The 18636-nt window shown below is 40.7% G+C and overlaps 1 protein-coding gene and 1 non-coding gene across 2 annotated transcripts in view; one reads left to right on the top strand and one right to left on the bottom strand.

The window, feature by feature from the left end:
• Window positions 1-1501: 1501 nt before the first annotated feature.
• AFG1L (AFG1 like ATPase) overlaps window positions 1502-18636 on the top strand; it is a 160837-nt gene continuing 143702 nt past the window's right edge. The window contains exon 1 of the mRNA XM_059700781.1: window positions 1502-1832. Within this exon, the coding sequence (XP_059556764.1) occupies window positions 1697-1832 (136 nt within the window). The 5' untranslated portion in view covers window positions 1502-1696. The remainder of the gene's footprint in view (window positions 1833-18636) is intronic.
• On the bottom strand, window positions 15039-15145 carry LOC132237887 (U6 spliceosomal RNA). The gene has a single exon (XR_009453681.1). It is a non-coding gene; the product is annotated as a U6 spliceosomal RNA (small nuclear RNA).

Below are 18636 nucleotides of genomic sequence, written 5' to 3'. Positions count from 1 at the left end.
ATTATAGTAGATGAATTAAAGCCATATTAAGAAGATAAATTTAATCATATCTGGTGCAGGGTTGGATCTGAGTGAGGAGGAAAATAAATTAATTGAAGATGGCTCCAAGATTACAAATTTGCATGTGGAGTTGGGACAGTTAGAATTAGTTGGGGGTTGCTGCTATTTTTAAAAGAAAGATGGCAGAAAGGTCATGTGGAGAAATTATATGAGAAAAGTCTCTCCTCCCCCTTCAACATTTGGGCATTTATGAAGGAAATATATAGGTAAATACATACACATTATCATTGGGTTAAACATTTTTTAAAAAGCATATCCTGCTGTAGCTGGTTTGGCTCAGTGGATAGAGTGTCGGCCTGAGGACTGAAGGGTCCTGAGTTTGATTCCGGTCAAGGGTGCATGCCCAGAATGTGGGCTCAATACCCAGTAGGTATTCTCTCTCATCACTGATGTTTCTATCTCTCCCTCTGAAATCAATAAAAATATATCTTAAAAAAATTAAAAAAGCATATGCTCATAAAGGATATTCAAAGCTGGAAAGCAAAAAGAACCAGTTATTTTAAAACTGTTGTAGAAAATAAGTAGAAAGAAACTTAATAAAGATTTAAGCATTCAACTTGACTTCAAATATTGTCTTTAGCCAGTCTCTAGTTACAAGTTAGACAATGTTTCAGTAGAGGAAAAATGGTAACATTTTGGAAGGTTGACAAATATATAATTCTTACTTAAGGAGGGCTCCCATCAATGTTTCTCTCTCCCTTTCTCTTTCTAAGCATGTCTTCTGGTAAGGATTAAAAGCAAAAAAGCTTCTAGTAGGCCTTCCAGATTTTCCAAAGTGCTTCTTCATTGATTTCACAGCACTTGGTAGAATCTTTTTCTTTTCCCCTCCTACTGGATTGTCAGCCTCTTCTGGACAGCAATTTGTATTCCCAATACACTTATTATAGTATCTCAAAACATTTTTGTTAAATAACATTAGGGCAGATCACTTAGAAATTCATCTTTGGATGCCCTAACCCATGGCCACTCCCTTAACTCACTGTCCATCTCAGGCCCTTGGCTTTCTCATGTCACTGGTGAATTCTTTCAAAACAGTTGAGCATATGTCATTTTGAAAAAGATTTATGCTAATCTAATACAGAAAATAAAAATGGTAAGAAAACGCTTCGGGTATCCTGCGAAAGATGAACTGAGCGCTGGAGGCAAAAAAATAAAAAAAATAATAAAAAAATTGGGGCTACCACTGAGTCACCCACGTTTTACTTAGGTTTCGGAATCTGGCTAGAGTACGCTAATTGAAAAAGGTTCAGGAGTGGTTACACGTCGTACTCCAGCTCCAATTCCATGAAAACATTCCGGGCTCAGAATTGCCCCTCCCACCAAGCCTGGAGCTGCCCGCCCCGCCCCGCCCCTCCCCGCCCCGCCCCGCCCCTCCCCGCCCCGCCCCCCGCTCCCCGCCCTCGGCGCCGCCGCACTGCATGCTGGGGGTCGTAGTCCCGGCTGGCAGCGACCTGAGGGACGAAAGGGCACAGGAGGCCAGCCCGCCCCTTTTCTACCGGAGGTCGCTTTCCTGGGCTGCTCCCTTCGTGCTCTCGGGCGGAGCCTTCCGTGAGCACCGTCGGATTTGTCTGTGCCACCGTCTCTCTTCTGGGTCTCAATAAAGTTTTCCTCTTCCTTCACTTGTACGGAGCTCAAGATGGCGGCCTCCTGGCCGCCCTTGGTTACCCTGCGATTAGTGCAGAGCCGGTTGAGGGGGAGATGTGTTGGGTGCGGAGCCTGGGCCACCGCTCTAACCCCTCCGGCCACCGCCCCTGGGAGCCCCTTTTGGAAAGGTCAGTGACGGTTCGCAGGACCAGGGAAACCCCCTCCTGGCGTCACGGGGTACGAGCCCGCGAGGGGTTCCAGCCTCTCGTTCTCGTGTTGCTGCTGCACGGAGGGAGCTGGCCCAGGCTGGCACTTGGAGGGTCAGGGGTCGGCCCAGCGCCTGTTCCCTCCGGCTGTTGGAGAGCGGAGGCCCGGCGAGCCCGGCGTGGAAGGGCCTGGCTGGGGGGGATGCCGGTGTGGGGCTGAGACGGCGCCCCCCCACTCCCGCCGGCGCCTCCCCGCGCTGCCGGGCTGGTGGCCAGGCGCGGGTGGCCAGGCGCGGGTCCAGAGGCCACGCCGGGGACCCTGGGGCACCTCTGGTTCTTCCGCACGCATTCGCAGGTGGAGGGGGAGATGCTTTGGTTCGGTTCAAGTCACTAGAGGCGTGGAGTATATGCTGTCACCTGGCTTGCTCCATTCATTTACATGTTATGGGTTCATGAATGAATGCACATACATATTTTTTTCTAAATATATTTTTGTTGATTTCAGAGAGGGAGAGGGGGAGAGAGAGAAGCATCAATGATGGGAATCACGGATCGGCTGCCTCCTGTGTGGGCCACACTGAGGATGAGCCCGCAACCGGGCCTGTGCCCTGACCCGGAATTAAACCATGACGTCCCTGTTCTTAGGTTGACATTCAACCACTGAACCACACCGGCCGGTCAGAATGCACATGAATTTTGATAACCACACCGGCAGGAGTGCTAACTTTACTGTTGTATTCGTATGCTCCCACTAAACTGGGGCTCTTCACCGCAAGGACTAGGTGTCATTGTTTCCTCAGCTCTTAGCACAATGTTTGTTGGGCAAATGTGTTTTTTGAATGATGAATGACGTTATTTTTGCCTTTTCCATCCACATACTTATGCTTTTTCTCACCTCCAAGCACCCTCTCTTATATATCCTAATTGACTCTCACTGGCTAAAATAGCTAAAACTCTGATCCAGTCTTTGACTATGATGGTCAATAGTGTTGAAATGAGTACTAGAACTATGGAAGTCACCTAAGGTTTTTTTTTGCAGAGTTTAGCACAATCCGCTTTATAATGGAATATTTTTATAGAGACATTCTGTACCTATACAAACATATGTATATAAATATCAGTATTAACAAAATAGAAGCGTGTCCTGGCTGTTGTGGCGCAGTTGAGCGTCTTCTCATGCACCAAGAGCCCGCCCAAGCCCTATCGAGTTTGGCTCAGTGGCTAGACTAGTGTTGGGTAAGGGCACGCACGTACCAGTTGCTGCTTGGGGGAGCATGCAGGAGGCAACCCATCAGTGTGTCTCTGTCTCTTCCCCTCCTTTCCACTCTCTCTAAAAATCAATAGTAAAATATCCTCAGGTGAGGATTAACAAACAAACAAACAAACAGAAAAGGCTGCCAGTTAGATTCCTGGTCAGGGCATATGGGTGGGCTCGATCCCCAGTGGGGGGCAGGCAGGAGGCAGTCCATCTATGTTTCTCTCTCACATAGATGTTTCCCTCCCTTCCTCCCTCCCTTAAGCCAATAAAAACATAATTTAAAAAAAGAAGTGGAACATACTATACACATTGTTCTGTTCCTTTTATTTTTTAAATTTAGTATATCTTGGGAGATCATTCCATGTCAATAAGTATAGAATTGTTTCATGTTTTAAATGGTTAAAATAGAATTTCATTCTTTGCATGTAACCATAATTTATGAAAAGTAAGATTTAATGAACATTATCATAATGACATATAAGATCTACTGAGTGTCTATTCTGTGTCATGCAATAAGCTGAGTGCTTTCTACATACATTATCTCATCTAATTCTTATTATCCTCAATTTGGGGTTGATGAATCCAAGGTTGCAAAAGTTATAAGGCTAATTAAATGACAGAACTTGTGGGTTCAAGTAAAGGCTATATAGTAAAGGCTATACTTGGACTTTCATTTGACCCTAAAGGCTATGCTATTATCCTGTACTCATATTACCTCCTAGAATCAAAATTTAACTGAGTGTGGAGATTTTATGAAAATGCAGTTATGAAGATGTTCCCATCCCCTTTTTAAACCAAAGGAAATTTTAAGTTGAAACGTTATTTAGTATTTATACTCTCATTTACAGTTTTTCTATGCATTTTTCAATTATTTTGGTTATTTAGTGTTTATATTTTATCTACATTTTTTTCATCTTTTCAAGTCTACTATTGACTACAGTGTAATGTGAGGGGAGCATTGCTTTAAAGTTAAAACAAAGACATAGATAAAGGAAAAGAAAGAGGGAAAAGAAAGAGCATGGTTTTTATGCCTCGTCTCAGCTTTAATGCTAGCTGTGGCTCCAAGCCATGTTGGAAACTGGAACTATAAAAACTTTAAGGGTCCTAAAATGCTCTTCATCCAAATCACCTACTTGATTGCCTAACTTTAAACTTTGTAGGAAATAATAGCATTATGAATTCCATTTTGGGATATGTGTATTTCCATTACTAAGATTATTAAAAATTTGAAAGTGAAATTCCTAATTATATAATTTAAATATATATGCTTAATTTTGATTTCACTATCCGTTTTCTTTTAGGTCTAAATGTATCTCCATTTAATGTAACAGTTATTCAACCTCCAGGTAGTTAAGGAGAAGCATTTATTAGGAATTAGAGTAGCCATAGTGATTGCTAATTCAATTGAAGCCTGGTATTAAGTGTGTGTCTGTGAGAAAGTGAATGAAATTTAGTTCCAGCCCTTGAATAGCTCCTAGTCTTGGAATGGAGATGAAATTACAATAGTTAACATTTATTGAGCCCTTTCTTTGTTCCAGGCAGTCTGCTAGCAGTTTCTTTCTCTCATAATTTAATCTTCCTAAAAACTAGATATATAAAATTATCTCTGTTTCATAAATGAATAATCAGGTATGGCTACCCAACTGGGATTTGAACCCAGGCATTCTTGCTTCAGAATCACAAACTTAACCACTGTTCTATTAGCTCCTTATCATAACAATGAATAATAATAACAGCATGAGCTCTAGGCTCACCTGAAGTGGTGTAGGACTACAGAGAAAGCAGCTCTGCTTGGAGCTGGGAGAGTTTCTTAAGCAAAAGCTCAGTGGGATGCTGTTGGAGGTTTCTTAAGAAATGATCAGATCGGTTTTCGCGTGATTAGTCTTGTGGCAGCCTGAAAAACAGATCAGGATGTGGCTGGGGGAATACTGGAAGCTGGGTGATGATTTGAGGAAGCCGTAGTAGTGCAGGGGAGAGCCGAATAGGGCAGTGATGGCGAACCTTTTGAGCTCGGCGTGTCAGCATTTTGAAAAACCCTAACTTAACTCTGGTGCCGTGTCACATATAGAAATTTTTTGATTTTTGCAGCCATAGTAAAACAAAGACTTATATTTTTGATATTTATTTTATATATTTAAATGTCATTTAACAAAGAAAAATCAACCAAAAAAAATGAGTTCGCGTGTCACCTCTGACACGCGTGTCATAGGTTCGCCATCACTGGTATAGGGTCTGAATTACTGCCGTGGTGAAGATGGAGATCAGGGCAGCAAGGGGGGAATTCGGAGACACTGCTTTGGTAGAATTGACAGACTTTGGGGGAAACAAGGAAAGACAGGAATTAAGATCAATTTAGGTTTCCTAGTTTGGGTAATTTAATGGCACTGCCATCTATCTGTCAAGGAAAACAAAACAAACAAAAAGTAAGGCCAGAGGCATTTTAGGGGGGAGATCCCATTTTGAATTTGTTAAATTTGAGGTGTTTATGATGATTGCAGGTAAGTAAGTCTAATTAGTTCTAGGAAATGTGGATAGCTTAGATTTAAAAAAGGAAATTTGAGATGTTGAGAGCCATGAGAATGGAAGAACTAGCCTGGGAATATTTGTAGAGTGAAAGGAGAAAAGGCAGAGGAGGAGTCCTTGTGAAAACGGACATGAGCAGAAGAATGTGACCTTGTCGAAGAGCAATTAGGTCATAGGAAAACTGGGAAAGAAGCCAAGGAGGAAAATGTTTCTAGGTTTTCTGAAACTGAAAATTAGCATATCTGAAATTCTGTTTTGTTTAAGCTAGCCTTAGAATTTAAGTTTACTTCATAGAGGCAAGATGAGAGTCACATCTTGTGGTTTGTTATTATTATAGTGTCCTGTATCTCAATGTTATATTTTTAGATGTCTCTATTAAATGATGATTCATATTTACCTTTAGCTCCACAATCTCTTCTTTAGTACATGGACATAGGTGATTTCGATTAAGTATTAATATGAGTAGAACTAACCCCATCTCAGCCATGTGGGTTGGTATAATTTATTCATAGTATAGATTAGTGGTTTAGAAAATGGGCTTTGGATGTTTATTACCCAATAAGATGAAGACCCTTATGTGAAACTTCATGTTTCTTGGATCTCCATTAACATTTATTATTATACTAGAGGCCCCGTGCACGAATTTGTGCACAGGTGGGGTCCCTTGGCCTGGCCAGTGATGAGAGTTGATAGGGGCGATTAGTACCGGCTGGCTGGGGGTGGGGGTGGGGTGGGGGAGGGGAGACTGTGGGAGGTTGGCCAGGAGGTTGGCTGTGGGACCACACTTACCACCAGGGGGCAGCTCCTGCATTGAGCGTCTGTCCCTGGTTGTCAGTGTGCGTCATAGCATCACTTAGGCTTTTATATATATAGATTATAAAAGAGTGTTCATGCCTAACTTCATGAGACTCACTTCATGATAATAGTTTCCTTCAATTAATTTTTTTAAAAGCATAGCACAACCTTTATAAGCATAGCTAGTGCCCTAGATGTAGTTCTGGGGTGGAGGTGGGGCAGATGAAATAGGGTGTATCTAAGAGTAGAAGTGATAGAAAGGAACTTTAAAAGTCCAGAAATGGATTATTGATATACTATAGATTATCATTGCTTCATACCTCAAGAGCTTCATTCTCTTTAAGTAAATGATGAATATAAATGGAGTATAACTATTTTGGATTTGTCTTTTCACAAACAGTCCCACAGAAATAATGGATGTCAAGGGTCTAGAAACTGGTAGTTCAGCCTTTGCTCCCAGTGAAGTAAGATACTCTATAAATTCTCTGATGAAAGGTCATCTAGCCTCAGTTTGAACATATCTAACACTTTTTTTCCTAGGTCACTCATATTTTCTCTGGCCTGTGACTAAGATTTGTTCCAGTTTTTCTCTTCAGAGCCTTTTGAATGTGTCTGTTCCTGCTGTGTTTTGTCTTTCTGGCCTAATGTCCTCTATTGAGGTCCCTTTTCTACGCCGGAGGTATCTGATACTTTAATCTCCAGGATCTTTTTTTATAACCTCTTTCAGTGTCCTGATTGTCCCTTCTTATTTCTTCTCTCCATCCAGCTTATCTGAGAAGTTACTTATATTATCTATCCATATTTTTTTGGCTAGGTGCAGTAGTTCTCAACAATTTTTAGTTCCTTCATAGTTTCATGATGCAATTTATATCTTAAATGTAATTCCTATAAGATTCCATTTTAAAATTCTCATTTATATATGTGTGAAGGTATAAAATTTAAAATAAATGAACTTAACATAGATGTTACTTTTCTTTATCTTTTGAAGGAAAATAGACCCTGTAGATCTTATTATTAAATAGTGTATGGACAGGATGAATGTTGAGTTACTCAGTATGCCTGTAATTATTTCAGAATAGCTTTATTCAGATATGTAGGGCAGCGTTTCACTGATTTGTTATCATGAAATTTAAAGTACAATTTTTTTTCTTTTGTAAAATTATACATATTGTCACTTTTAAGATTAACTAGCTCCTAAAGGGGAAAAAAAACCCAGCAAGCATTTAGTTTTAATTTTCATAATTTTTCTTTGTAACGCAAAAGCAGTCTTTTAGCCTAAGTGCCCATTAGCAGATGAATGGATTAGAAAACTGTGGTACATCTACACAATGGAATACTATGCTGCTGTAAAAAAGAAGGAATTCTTACCATTTGCAACAACATGGATGGAACTGGAGAGCATTATGCTAAGTGAAATAAGCCAGTCAATGAAAGAAAAATACCACATGATCTCACTCATTTATGGATAATAAAGACCACTATAAACTAATGAACAAAAATAGATACAGAGGCAGAGCAGCATCGAACAGACTGTCAAACTACAGTGGGAAGGCTGGGGAGGGTTGGGGGGCGGGAGGAGGGTAAGAGATCAACTGAAGGACTTGTATGCATGCATATAAGCATAACCAATGGACATCAGACACTGGGGGATAGGGGAGGCTGGGGGAATGTCAAAGGGGGGAAAAAAAGGAGACATATATAATACTCTTTGTAATACTTTAAGCAATAAAACAAAAGTTAAAAAAGAAAAAAAAAGAAAAAAGGAATACAATTAGCCAATAAAGAGCTAGAAAGAAAAAAAAAAAAAAGCAGTCTTTTAAAAGCTCCTAAATCAGCCTTTTATAAATAAGGCATATCATCTCGTGATGCACTCCTTGATGCTGGCTTATGTTGTTTTTCTAAAGAAAGAGTTTATGGCCCTGGCTGGTGTGGCTTAGTGGTTGAGCATTGACCTTTGAACAAGGAGGTCCCGGTTTGATTCCTAGTGGGGGTTGCGGGCTCCATCTGCAGGGGGGGATGTGTAGGAGGCAGCCAATCAATGATTCTCTCTCATCATTGATGTTTCTATCTCTTTTTCCCTTTCTCTTATTCTCTGAAATAAATACAAAAATATATACATTAAAAAAAAGAGTTTTATGAAAATTTGATTTTCTTCTATTCTGCACTTTGTTTTTTCATCACTGAATCAAACATAGGTCTTTTTTTGTTTTTATTGATTTCAGAGAGAAAGGGAGAGGCGAGAGAGATAGAAACACCAATGATGAGAGAGAATCATTGAACGGCTTTCTCCTGCATGCCCCCCACTGGGAATTGAGCCTGCAACCCAGGCATGTACCCTTGACTCGAATTGAACCCAGGATCCTCTAGTCCACAGGCTGACGCTCTATCCACTGAGCCAGACCAGCCAGGGCCAAACAGGTTTTTTAATGTCACTGGTAAGTCTGTCCCATTGTTGACCATTGCAGTTTTCAAAAAAGCAGCTGAAACTTTATTTTTGGGTATGATTGTTGGGGTCTAGCCCAGCAGGTCCAGGGGTTCTCAACGGTGTGGACGGAGTCGGCGAAGAAGTAATGACATGGAGACAGCATTCAGATGATCAGCATAGCCAGGTTCTCTTTTTATTGTCCTGTTACACCTGTATTTATATCATTTGATCCTATAAGCATGCCTCTATAATCACATCATGGTATGTTTTGGGTCCTCCCTTGACCTTCTACAGTTCCTTGTTTCGTGTCCATAGTTTCTTAACTGACCTTTGCCAAATATCATCTCCATCTAGTTCTGTTGATTTTAATCCTATCCATTCTATTCCAAAGGTTAGGGCTAGTTTGTTATCTCCATTCCAATGTCACTACTCTACTGTTCTGTTAAGCTACAAGGAAGTAACTGAAGGAGATTATCCTAAGTAAAGATTATGTAGTTTAAGTGTGATTGTTCGTAGTTAAGGTGATTAACTACCCACCTGGCACTTGGTTAAGGGGTTTTACTGATTTATTCCCTTCCTTAGTCCTGTTAATCCCTAACTCTAGGGAAAAATCCCCACCTGGGGAAACAACCTTTCTTGGGGAGATGGCCCTGGTTAGAACACATAGCGCTAAGAAGGGGAGCAAACATATTAAGAACAGTATGCCATATACGCCAGGTCCCTTGAAACATATGCTGTGCAGATGTTTCTTCCCTGCAGCGACTATGTCAAGCAGCAAGGGTGGACTGGCTTCCGGCATATGATTAGACATAAGAGAGCATACATAGGCTGCTTATGACCTTAGCATGGGCTTCTGTTATTGTAGGGGGACATTTCTGGTCAGTGGCCACTGTTTACAGTTTGTTAAAATCTACACATGTACAAGTAACTCATGAGGAATTGTGAACACAGCATTTGAAAGGATGTTTAATAAATATGCATTAAAATCTAATTATAGTAATGAAGTTTACAGCTGAAATTTTAATCCAGCCCTTTAGAAATATTAAATGTGCTTTTCCTGATTGTGCATTTTTCTCACAGCAGTTGGGTAAACATTTTAAACTAGAAATCTCGGTTTCTTATATAGTTTTGATTTCATTTAACTGAGCGTGTTCTTTTTGGCAACAATCTTATTTCTTTTTGTGAAGATGTGAAACTCCTTTTATTCCATAACTGTTCCTTTGAAGAATTTGGATCAGTTTTATTTTAAAACTGGTAAACATATGGGATATCTAATCTAATAAAAGAGAAACATGCAAATTGACCGTACCTTTGCTATGCCCCAAGCCACACCCACCAGCCAATCAGAGCGACTATATGCAAATTAACCCAACCAAGATGGCGGCCGGCAGCCACAGAGCTGGAGCAAGCAGGAGGCTTGGTTGCCCGGGCGATGGAGGAAGCCAAGCTTCCCGCCTGCCGTGGCCAGCTCTGGCCTCCGCTGAAGGCAACAAAGTTTCAGTTATAGAAACTAAATCAATCCCAGATACCTGCTTCCAGTCAGCCTCCAATGGGAGCTTGGGTGGCTGGGGGCCATGGCCAGCCTGCAAACAGCCATCAGCCTTTCACCCAGGATGGCCACACCCTCATGGGGTGAGGGTCCCTGCTGGGGGGCTTGGCCAGCCTGAAAACAGCCATTAGCCACTTATCCAGGCTGGCCAGGCACCCCAGCGGGGACCCCCTCCCTGAAGGGGTTGTGGCCAGCCTGAAAACGGCCCTCATCCCCTCACCCAGGCTGGCCAGGCACTCCAGCGGGGACCCCCACCCTGAAGGGGGTGTGGCCAGTCTGAAAATGGCCCTCAGTCCCTCATCCAGGCTGGCCCCAGCGGGACCCCCACCCTGATTTGGGACACCCTTCAGGGCAAACCAGCCGGTCCCCACCCATGTACCAGGTCTCAATCCTATATAATAAAAGGGTAATATGCAAATTGACCCTAACAGCAGAACAACTGGGAATGACTGATCACTATGACACACACTGACCACCAGGGGGCAGACACTCAATGCAGGAGCTGCCCCGTGGTGGTTAGTGCACTCCCACAGGGGGAGCTCTGCTCAGTCACAAGCCAGGCTGACAGCTGCCAGTACAGCGGTGGTGGGAGCCTCTCCTGCCTCCTCAGCAGCGCTAAGGATGTCTGACTGCAGCTTAGGCCTGCTCCCTGCTGGCAAGTGGGCATCCCCTGAGGGCTGCCGGGCTGCCAGAGGGATGTCTGCCAGCTTAGGCCCAATTCCCCCAGGGAGTGGGCCTAAGCCAGCAGGTGGTTATCCCTCGAGGGGTCCCAGACTGCAAGAGGGCACAGGCCAGCCTGAGGGACTCTCCCCCCACCCCCAGTATGCAAATTTTTGTGCAGCAGGCCTCTAGTAGATGAATAATAAAATGTGACCTGAAAAGACTAGATTGTGATATTGGTTTCATTTTACAGTACTGGATCAATATTTTAATTTGGTATTTCCATTTTCTCATCTTAGAAGGGGAATAGTTATCCTAACTACCTTTCTTACATGTCATTTATGAGGCTCAATTAGATTAGCATATGAGAAAGTCCTTTGAAAACTTTAAAGAAATGTTAATATAAATATAGGGCTATGCTAGGAGTAATTGAAATAATACTGAAATGGTAGAGGGTGGGCTACAATTGGTAAATAGAAATGGAATGGACTCAACTCTATAGAATTACTAAAACCATTTTAACTGGGTGATGCCTCACCTATATTAACAATGGCAAAGGCTCAGTTTGATTTCAGTGCTTTGAATTCTAGAAAATGCAGTTTTGATTTTTCAAAGACTGTGCAAAGGGCCTCTGTAGACAACCAGGAATGGTTTTTGTTCTCCTGGATGTAACTACCTTTTCTTTGGCTATTCCAAACATCCAGAGGTTTTTAGAAAATAAAAATTGCTGCTTTCTTCATGACATTTCAAAGAAAGCTGTTGAAATTTGATTCATATTATTCAGGTAAGTCACTAAGGTAAAATATATTTAGTAAGATTATTTATGGATACTGTTTTCAGAGGAACTCAAATAGTTGAGAAGATAATATATAGAAAGTGCTTTCAATAATAAAGATAAATTAAAATAAAATAAAGATGCCAGATGAAAATAAAAATATAGAAAGTACTACTTGTGTGCTGGATACATAGTAGGCACATATTAGTTTTCTTTCTCTTTACCTTTCAGAATTTTGTCACTCATGAATTTTCAAATGATCCCAGTTTTGTAAAGAAAACTTTAAGTGGTGAAAATGGACATAAAACACATAGCTTTTCTGGTTTACATAAATACCTTGTATAGTTTGTTGATTTTATGTAACTTCCTTATTTATTCTATTGGACTAAACACACACAATGCCTTGAAATAGACTCGTCACAAATTATATTGAATATTTCTGGGTATACAACTGCTTAGGAATAAATAATGCAAAAAGGTAGTTTTCTTTACCTTGGAAACTCTTTAAATTTGTATGATCATGTGTCATCTTGACATATCTTTAATTCTTTTCTTCAATCATAGGCTTTTTTAATTTATTTGGTTTTAGAGAGAGAGGAAGAGAGAGATATTTATTGTTTCACTTATTTATGCATTCATCATTTGATTCTTATATGTGTCCGGACCTGGGATCAAACCTGAAACCTTGGTGTATTGGGATGATGCTCTAACCAACTGAGCTACTCGGCTAGGGCTAATCATAGGATATTTTTGAGCTGAGAAATGATTACAGAATGTTTTTGAGTTGAGTCCTACTTACTGGCAAGTTGTAAAGTTTCTGCACTGTAAGCCACATCTTTACTGATTTTGAGTAAGAAGTTGATGATGGGTTCTCAAAAAGTGTTAACGTCCAAGAAAAAAAAAAAAGTTTTAACTTCCAGAATTAAAAAACCTTAAGGATGAGTCAAACCTTTAAAATAACATTTCTTAAAGAGAAGTGCTTTCTGTTGAAATAGTCTGTTCCACCATTTTGCTTAATGTGTAGAATTAGAAATCCATTCCAGTTAAATCACCTAAGAACACGAAGGTCACATATCACCGTGTGTTATTATCCCTCTGGCTCTATGGAAACAGTGTCAGTACAATTAAGCTTTATGACATACATGTTATGGTTCTCCAGAGAAACAGAACCAATATATTTAGAAAAGATTTGTTACAGGAATTGGCTCCCACAATTATGGAGGCTGACAAGTCCCAAAATCTGCAGTCAGAGAACTGGAGATTTAGAGACCCAGGAGGGTCGATGGTGAACCAGGGGAGCTGATGGGGTAGTTCTAGTCCTAAGAACTACAGACCCAGGAGGAACAGATGTTTCGGTTGAATCCAAAGGCAGGAGAAAGTTGATGTCCCAGCTTAAAGGCAGTCAGGAGGAGTTCCCCCTTACTCACAGGAGGGTCAGCCATTTGTTCTATTCAGGCCTTCAACTGACTGGAGAAACACCCACATTAGAGAGGGAGTAATCTGCTTTACGCAGTCTACCCATTCAAATGTTAACCTCATCCAGGGACACCCTCACAGACACACGCAGAATAATATTTGACTAAATGTCTGGGCACCCCATGGCCCAGTCAAGTTGACACATTAAATTGACCATCACAACTTGTATCAAGATTATGATTGTCCTCCATGTGGCAACAACATTTCCCCTCATTCTATCTTTTTGCATTATTCATTCCTAAGCGGTTGTATACCCAGAAATATTCTAAGATGCTTGTAGTAGTCCAGGCATCCCTGTTGGACACACAAAAGTACAAATGCAGGAAGGAATGAGTTCCTGTCCTGCTCTCTTTCTGAAGAGCACGTGAGGAAACTATGGCAGAAGCTGACTTTCCCTTGGGCATCATTGCTAGGATGGTGATCATGTGCCAGTCACCATGGAGAACGACATTACTGTGATTGAGAGTCAAATGGCGGAGTCAGGAGATGGATGTAGAGGGTGTATGTGACTCCAGAGCCCACCTTGCTTCCACTGTAACATTCTACCTTTCTGCTGTACCTGTGGGTACAAATGCTGGCTCTGCTACTACCTGGCTATGGGGACATGGACTGGTTACTTAGCCCCTCTGTTTCTTAGTTTCTTAAGCTTTAAAGTAGGGATACTGGTAGTACCTACTTCATAGGGTGGTTGTGAAGATCAAGTGAGTTAATGTATGTAAAATACTTAGGGAAGTACCTGGCACTTACTAGTAGTCGTTAGTAAAGATTAGCAATTGTTGCTGCTGCTATTAGCCTCATGATCTTGGTCAATTTGCTTAACCTGCAATGCTAACTCTGGTCCAAATTACAGACTTCTCTTAACCTGACTGTTATTATAGTTTCCTAAATAGTTTCTCTGTTCTACTTTAAAAATGTATATAGTAATGGCTTTATTGAGCTATGATTCACGTACCACACAATTCACCCATTTCTGCTTTTACTTTGCATTTCTACTATCTTATTTTCTACAGAGTAATCTTTAAAAAAATAAATCAAATCATGTCACATCCCTAATCAGAGCCTTCCACTTATTCTTTTTAAAAATATATATATTTTTATTGATTTCAGAGGGAATGGAGAGGGAGAGAAAGAGAGAGAGAGAGAGAGAGAGAGAGAGAGAGAGAGAGAGAGAGAGAAACATCAATGATGAGAGAGAATCATTGATCAGCTGCCTCCTGCATGCCCCACACCAGGCATGTGCCCTCACTGGGACTCGAACTGTGACCACCTGGTTCATAGATTGGTGCTCAGTGACTGAGCCACGCCGCCCGGGCCACTTGTGTTTAATTCTACTTTAAAAACAGTATTTACCATGGCTTACAAGACCCTATATGATCAGGTCTTGGCTCTCCTTTCCAGCTTCATTTGGTGACAGACTCCACCTTGTTCATTTAAATCAGCCACGTAAGCCTTGTTTTTCTTCCTTAGAAATGTGAAGCTTTTTTTTTTTTTCATTTTCACTTTGGGGTTTTGCCAGAGCTCTTGCCTCTGCCTGGAATGTTCTTCTCTCAGATCTTCATCAGAGCTGACTTCTTTTAGCATTCAGGTGTCAACTTAAATGTCACTTTCACAGATAGTCTTTTCCTTATATTTTAATGTGCATCTGAAATACCTAGGTATTTTGTTAAAAATGCAAATTTTGATTAAGATCCATGGGGTGGGGCCTGAGATTCTGTTTTTCTTTTTTTAAAAATATGGAACACTTCACGAATTTGCGTGTCATCCTTGCGCAGGGGCTATGCTAATCTTCTCTGTATCGTTCCAATTTTAGTATATGTGCAGCCGAAGCGAGCACGATTCTATTTTTCTATTAAGCTCCCTGGAGATGTCCCTAGGGCTGTTGGTCAGAGGCCCTAGGGCAGTGGTCGGCAAACTCATTAGTCAACAGAGCCAAATATCAACAGTACAACGATTGAAATTTCTTTTGAGAGCCAAATTTTTTAAACTTAAACTATATAGGTAGGTACATTATTATTAACTTAATTAGGGTTCTCCTAAGGCTTAGGAAGAGCCACACGCAAGGGGCCAAAGAGCTGCATGTGGCTTGCAAGCCGCAGTTTGCCGACCACTGGGTTAGAGCATTATCCCAACACGCCACGGTTGCAGTTCAATCCCTGGTCAGGGCACATACAAGAAGCAACCAATGAATGCATAAGTAAGTGGGACAACAAATGATGTTTCTCTTTCTCCCTTCCTCTCTCTATAAAATCAATCAATATATATATATTTTAAATTGGTGGGTATTGCTTCATTCCCTGCTAATAGTGACCCTACAAGCAAACCCATGTTTCTAAAACCCACCGTCTCCTATAAGAGGAAGCACTAAACCCCCAAAGTGACACAGGACAAGGGCAAGGAATCTGTATGCCCAGGGAAAGGGACTATGACAGGAAACAGTGACTATGGTGAGCAAACTATACTGATTTTCTGGAAAAGGGCTAAAACTGCAAAGGAGATCGATTGTGCTGAGGCTTGAATGCATTGAGCCCAACTGCAGACCTAAGGAGTGCTGGCTATTAGACATGCAAGCATTTTGACCCTACGTGCTTTGGCTTAGGGATAGAGTGTCGGCTTGTGGACTAAAGAATCCCGGGTTTGATTCCGGTCAAGGGCACATACCCCAGCTCGATCCCCAGTAGAGGGCATGCAGGGGGCAGTGGATCAATGATTCTCTGTAATCATTGATGTTTCTATCTCTCCCTCTCCCTTCCTCCCTGAAAAAAAAAAGACACAAGCATTTTAAACTGGGAGGAGATAAGAGAAAGGGCCAGTTGATCCATTTTTATTATGAAGACAGTGAAATCTTGTGGTTATGTTCACTTAAAAAAATTGGGAAATTGAAATAATCACAAATATATTAAAAGCCTTGGGGAAACTCATTTTTCCTCCCCAGGGGAAAAATATAAGTAATGGTTAAAATACTATCTAGGAAGTTATTATAATAGATTATTCAGATTCTAGGATATCATGATATTGCCTAAATCTTAAAGCAAGTTGGCTCTGGGTTATAGTGGGATCTTCCTAAAATTGAGTTTAGGAGAAAATAGTGAATAAAGAACAAAATTGAAGAATTTGAACAGTACAGACTTTTGAGGCCTTTAAAATCTTCCATTTATGTGTGTAGATTAATGTGTGGATCTTCAAAATGGCATTTTCCCACTGTCCATTTGGAATACAATAAGACAAATTAATACAAATCAAAATAATATGGCAGCAGCATCACATAATTTGTGTACACTGATGTAGTAACAGATTTAATTTAGTGCAGCTTTTGAGAAGTCTTTTGTGTTTCAATTTATACAGCTGCTATCCAGGCCTACGCTGGCCAATCTCTCAGCCTTGATTGTCTTGCCTGACTGAGTCTCTCTTTCTCTCTCTTTTAAAGACTTTATTATTGTCCTATCCGGTTTGGCTCAGTGGATAGAGTGTTGGCCTGCAGACTGCAGGGTCCCGGGTTCGATACCAGTCAAAGGTTGGCATGTGCCTGGGTTGCGGACTTGATCCCCAGTAGGGGGTGTGCAGGAGGCAACTGATCAATGTTTCTCATTGATGTTTCTAACTCTCTATCCCTCTCCCTTCCTCTCTGTAAAAAATCAGTAATAAAAAAAAAGATGCCAACTCCCTTAAAAAAAAAAAAAGAAAGACTATGTTTAGTTTTGTTAGAAACCACCAAACTGTCTTCCAAAGTGGCTATACCATTTTGCATTCCCACCAGGAATGAAAGAGAGCTCCTGTTGTTCCACATTCTGGCCAGCATTTGTCAGTGTTTTGGCCATTCAAATAGCTGTATAGTGGTATCTTATTATCTTAATTTGCATTTCCCTAATGACATATGACTTGGAGATTTTTTCATATGTTTCTTTGCCATCGGTATGTCTTCTTTGGTGAGGTGTCTATTAAAGGCATTGGGCCACTTTTATTTATTGGTAGCTGTGCTTCTTAGGATTGTATCTCTATAGTCCTATCCATCATAAATTGTACGTCAGCGTCTTTGGTCCATTTTTAAAAATCAGATTGTTTTCTTGTGAGTTTTTAAAAATTTTTTATTGATTTTTAGTGAAAGAGAGAGGAAGGGAGAGGGAGAGAGAGATAGGAACATCAATGATGAGAGAGAATCATTGATTGGCTGCCTCCTGAACACCCCACACTGGGGATTGAGCCTGCAACCTGGACATGTGCCCTGACCAGGAATTGAACCATGACCTCCTGGTTCATAGGTCAATGCTCAATCACTGAGCCATGCCAGCCAGGCTTATTGTGAGTTTTAACAGTTTTTTTGTATATTTTGGATAACAGTCCTTTTATCAGATGGATCTTTTGCAAATATTTTCTCCCAGTCTGTGGCTTATCCTTTAATGAGACCCTGGCATTGTCTTTTGCAACACAAGGTCTTAATTTTTTTTTTAAATATATTTTTATTGATTTCAGAGAGGAAAGGAAAGGAGGAGAGAGAGATAGAAACGTCAATGATAAGAGAGAATCATTGAATGGCTGCCTCCTGCACACCCCTTGGGGATTGAGCCCGCAACCCAGTCATGTGCCCTACTGAGCCAAACCAGCTAGGGCCAAGATTTTAATTTTAATGAAGTTCAGCTTATCAATTTTTTTTTTCATGGATTGTGCGTTTGGTGTTGTATCTAAAAAGTTATCATATATACCAAAGTCATCTAGGTTTCTCTTATGCCTCCTATGTTTCTCCTAGGGTATCTTCTAGGAGTTATATGTTTTATGATTTACATTTAGGTCTATGATTCATTTCGAGTTAAATTTTGTAATGGGTGAAAGGTCTGTGTCTAAATTCATTTTTTTGTTTTTTGTTTTTCCTTGTTGTTCCAGCACCATTTGTTGAAAAGATTATCTTTGCCCTATTGTATTGCCTTTGCTCCATTGTCAAAGATCAGTTGTCTGTATTTATGTGGGTCTGTTTCTGGGCTCAGTATCCTATTCCATTGATCTATTTGTCTATTCTTTTGATTATCATAACTTGAAGTTGAGTGGTGTCAGTCCTCCAATTTTGTTCTTCTCTTTCAATATTGTGTTGGTTATTCTGGGTCTTTTGTTTCTTCATTTAAACTTTAGAATTATTTTGCCAGTATCTACAAAATAACTTGCTTGGATTTTGACTGGGATTGCATTTAATGTATAGATCAAATTGGAAAGAGCTGACATCTTGACAGAATTGAGTCATCCTATTTATGAACATGGAATATTTCTCCATTTTTAAGTTCTTTGATTTGGTTCACTACAAAACTCTGATGAACCAAACTATAAAACTCTGATTTTCCT

Source organism: Myotis daubentonii, chromosome 6 (genome assembly GCF_963259705.1).
Source record: "Myotis daubentonii chromosome 6, mMyoDau2.1, whole genome shotgun sequence".
In the NCBI taxonomy this organism is placed as follows: Eukaryota; Metazoa; Chordata; class Mammalia; order Chiroptera; family Vespertilionidae; genus Myotis; species Myotis daubentonii.
The sequence above is the reverse complement of the archived record's forward strand: the minus strand, read 5'-3'. Positions and strand labels throughout refer to the sequence as shown.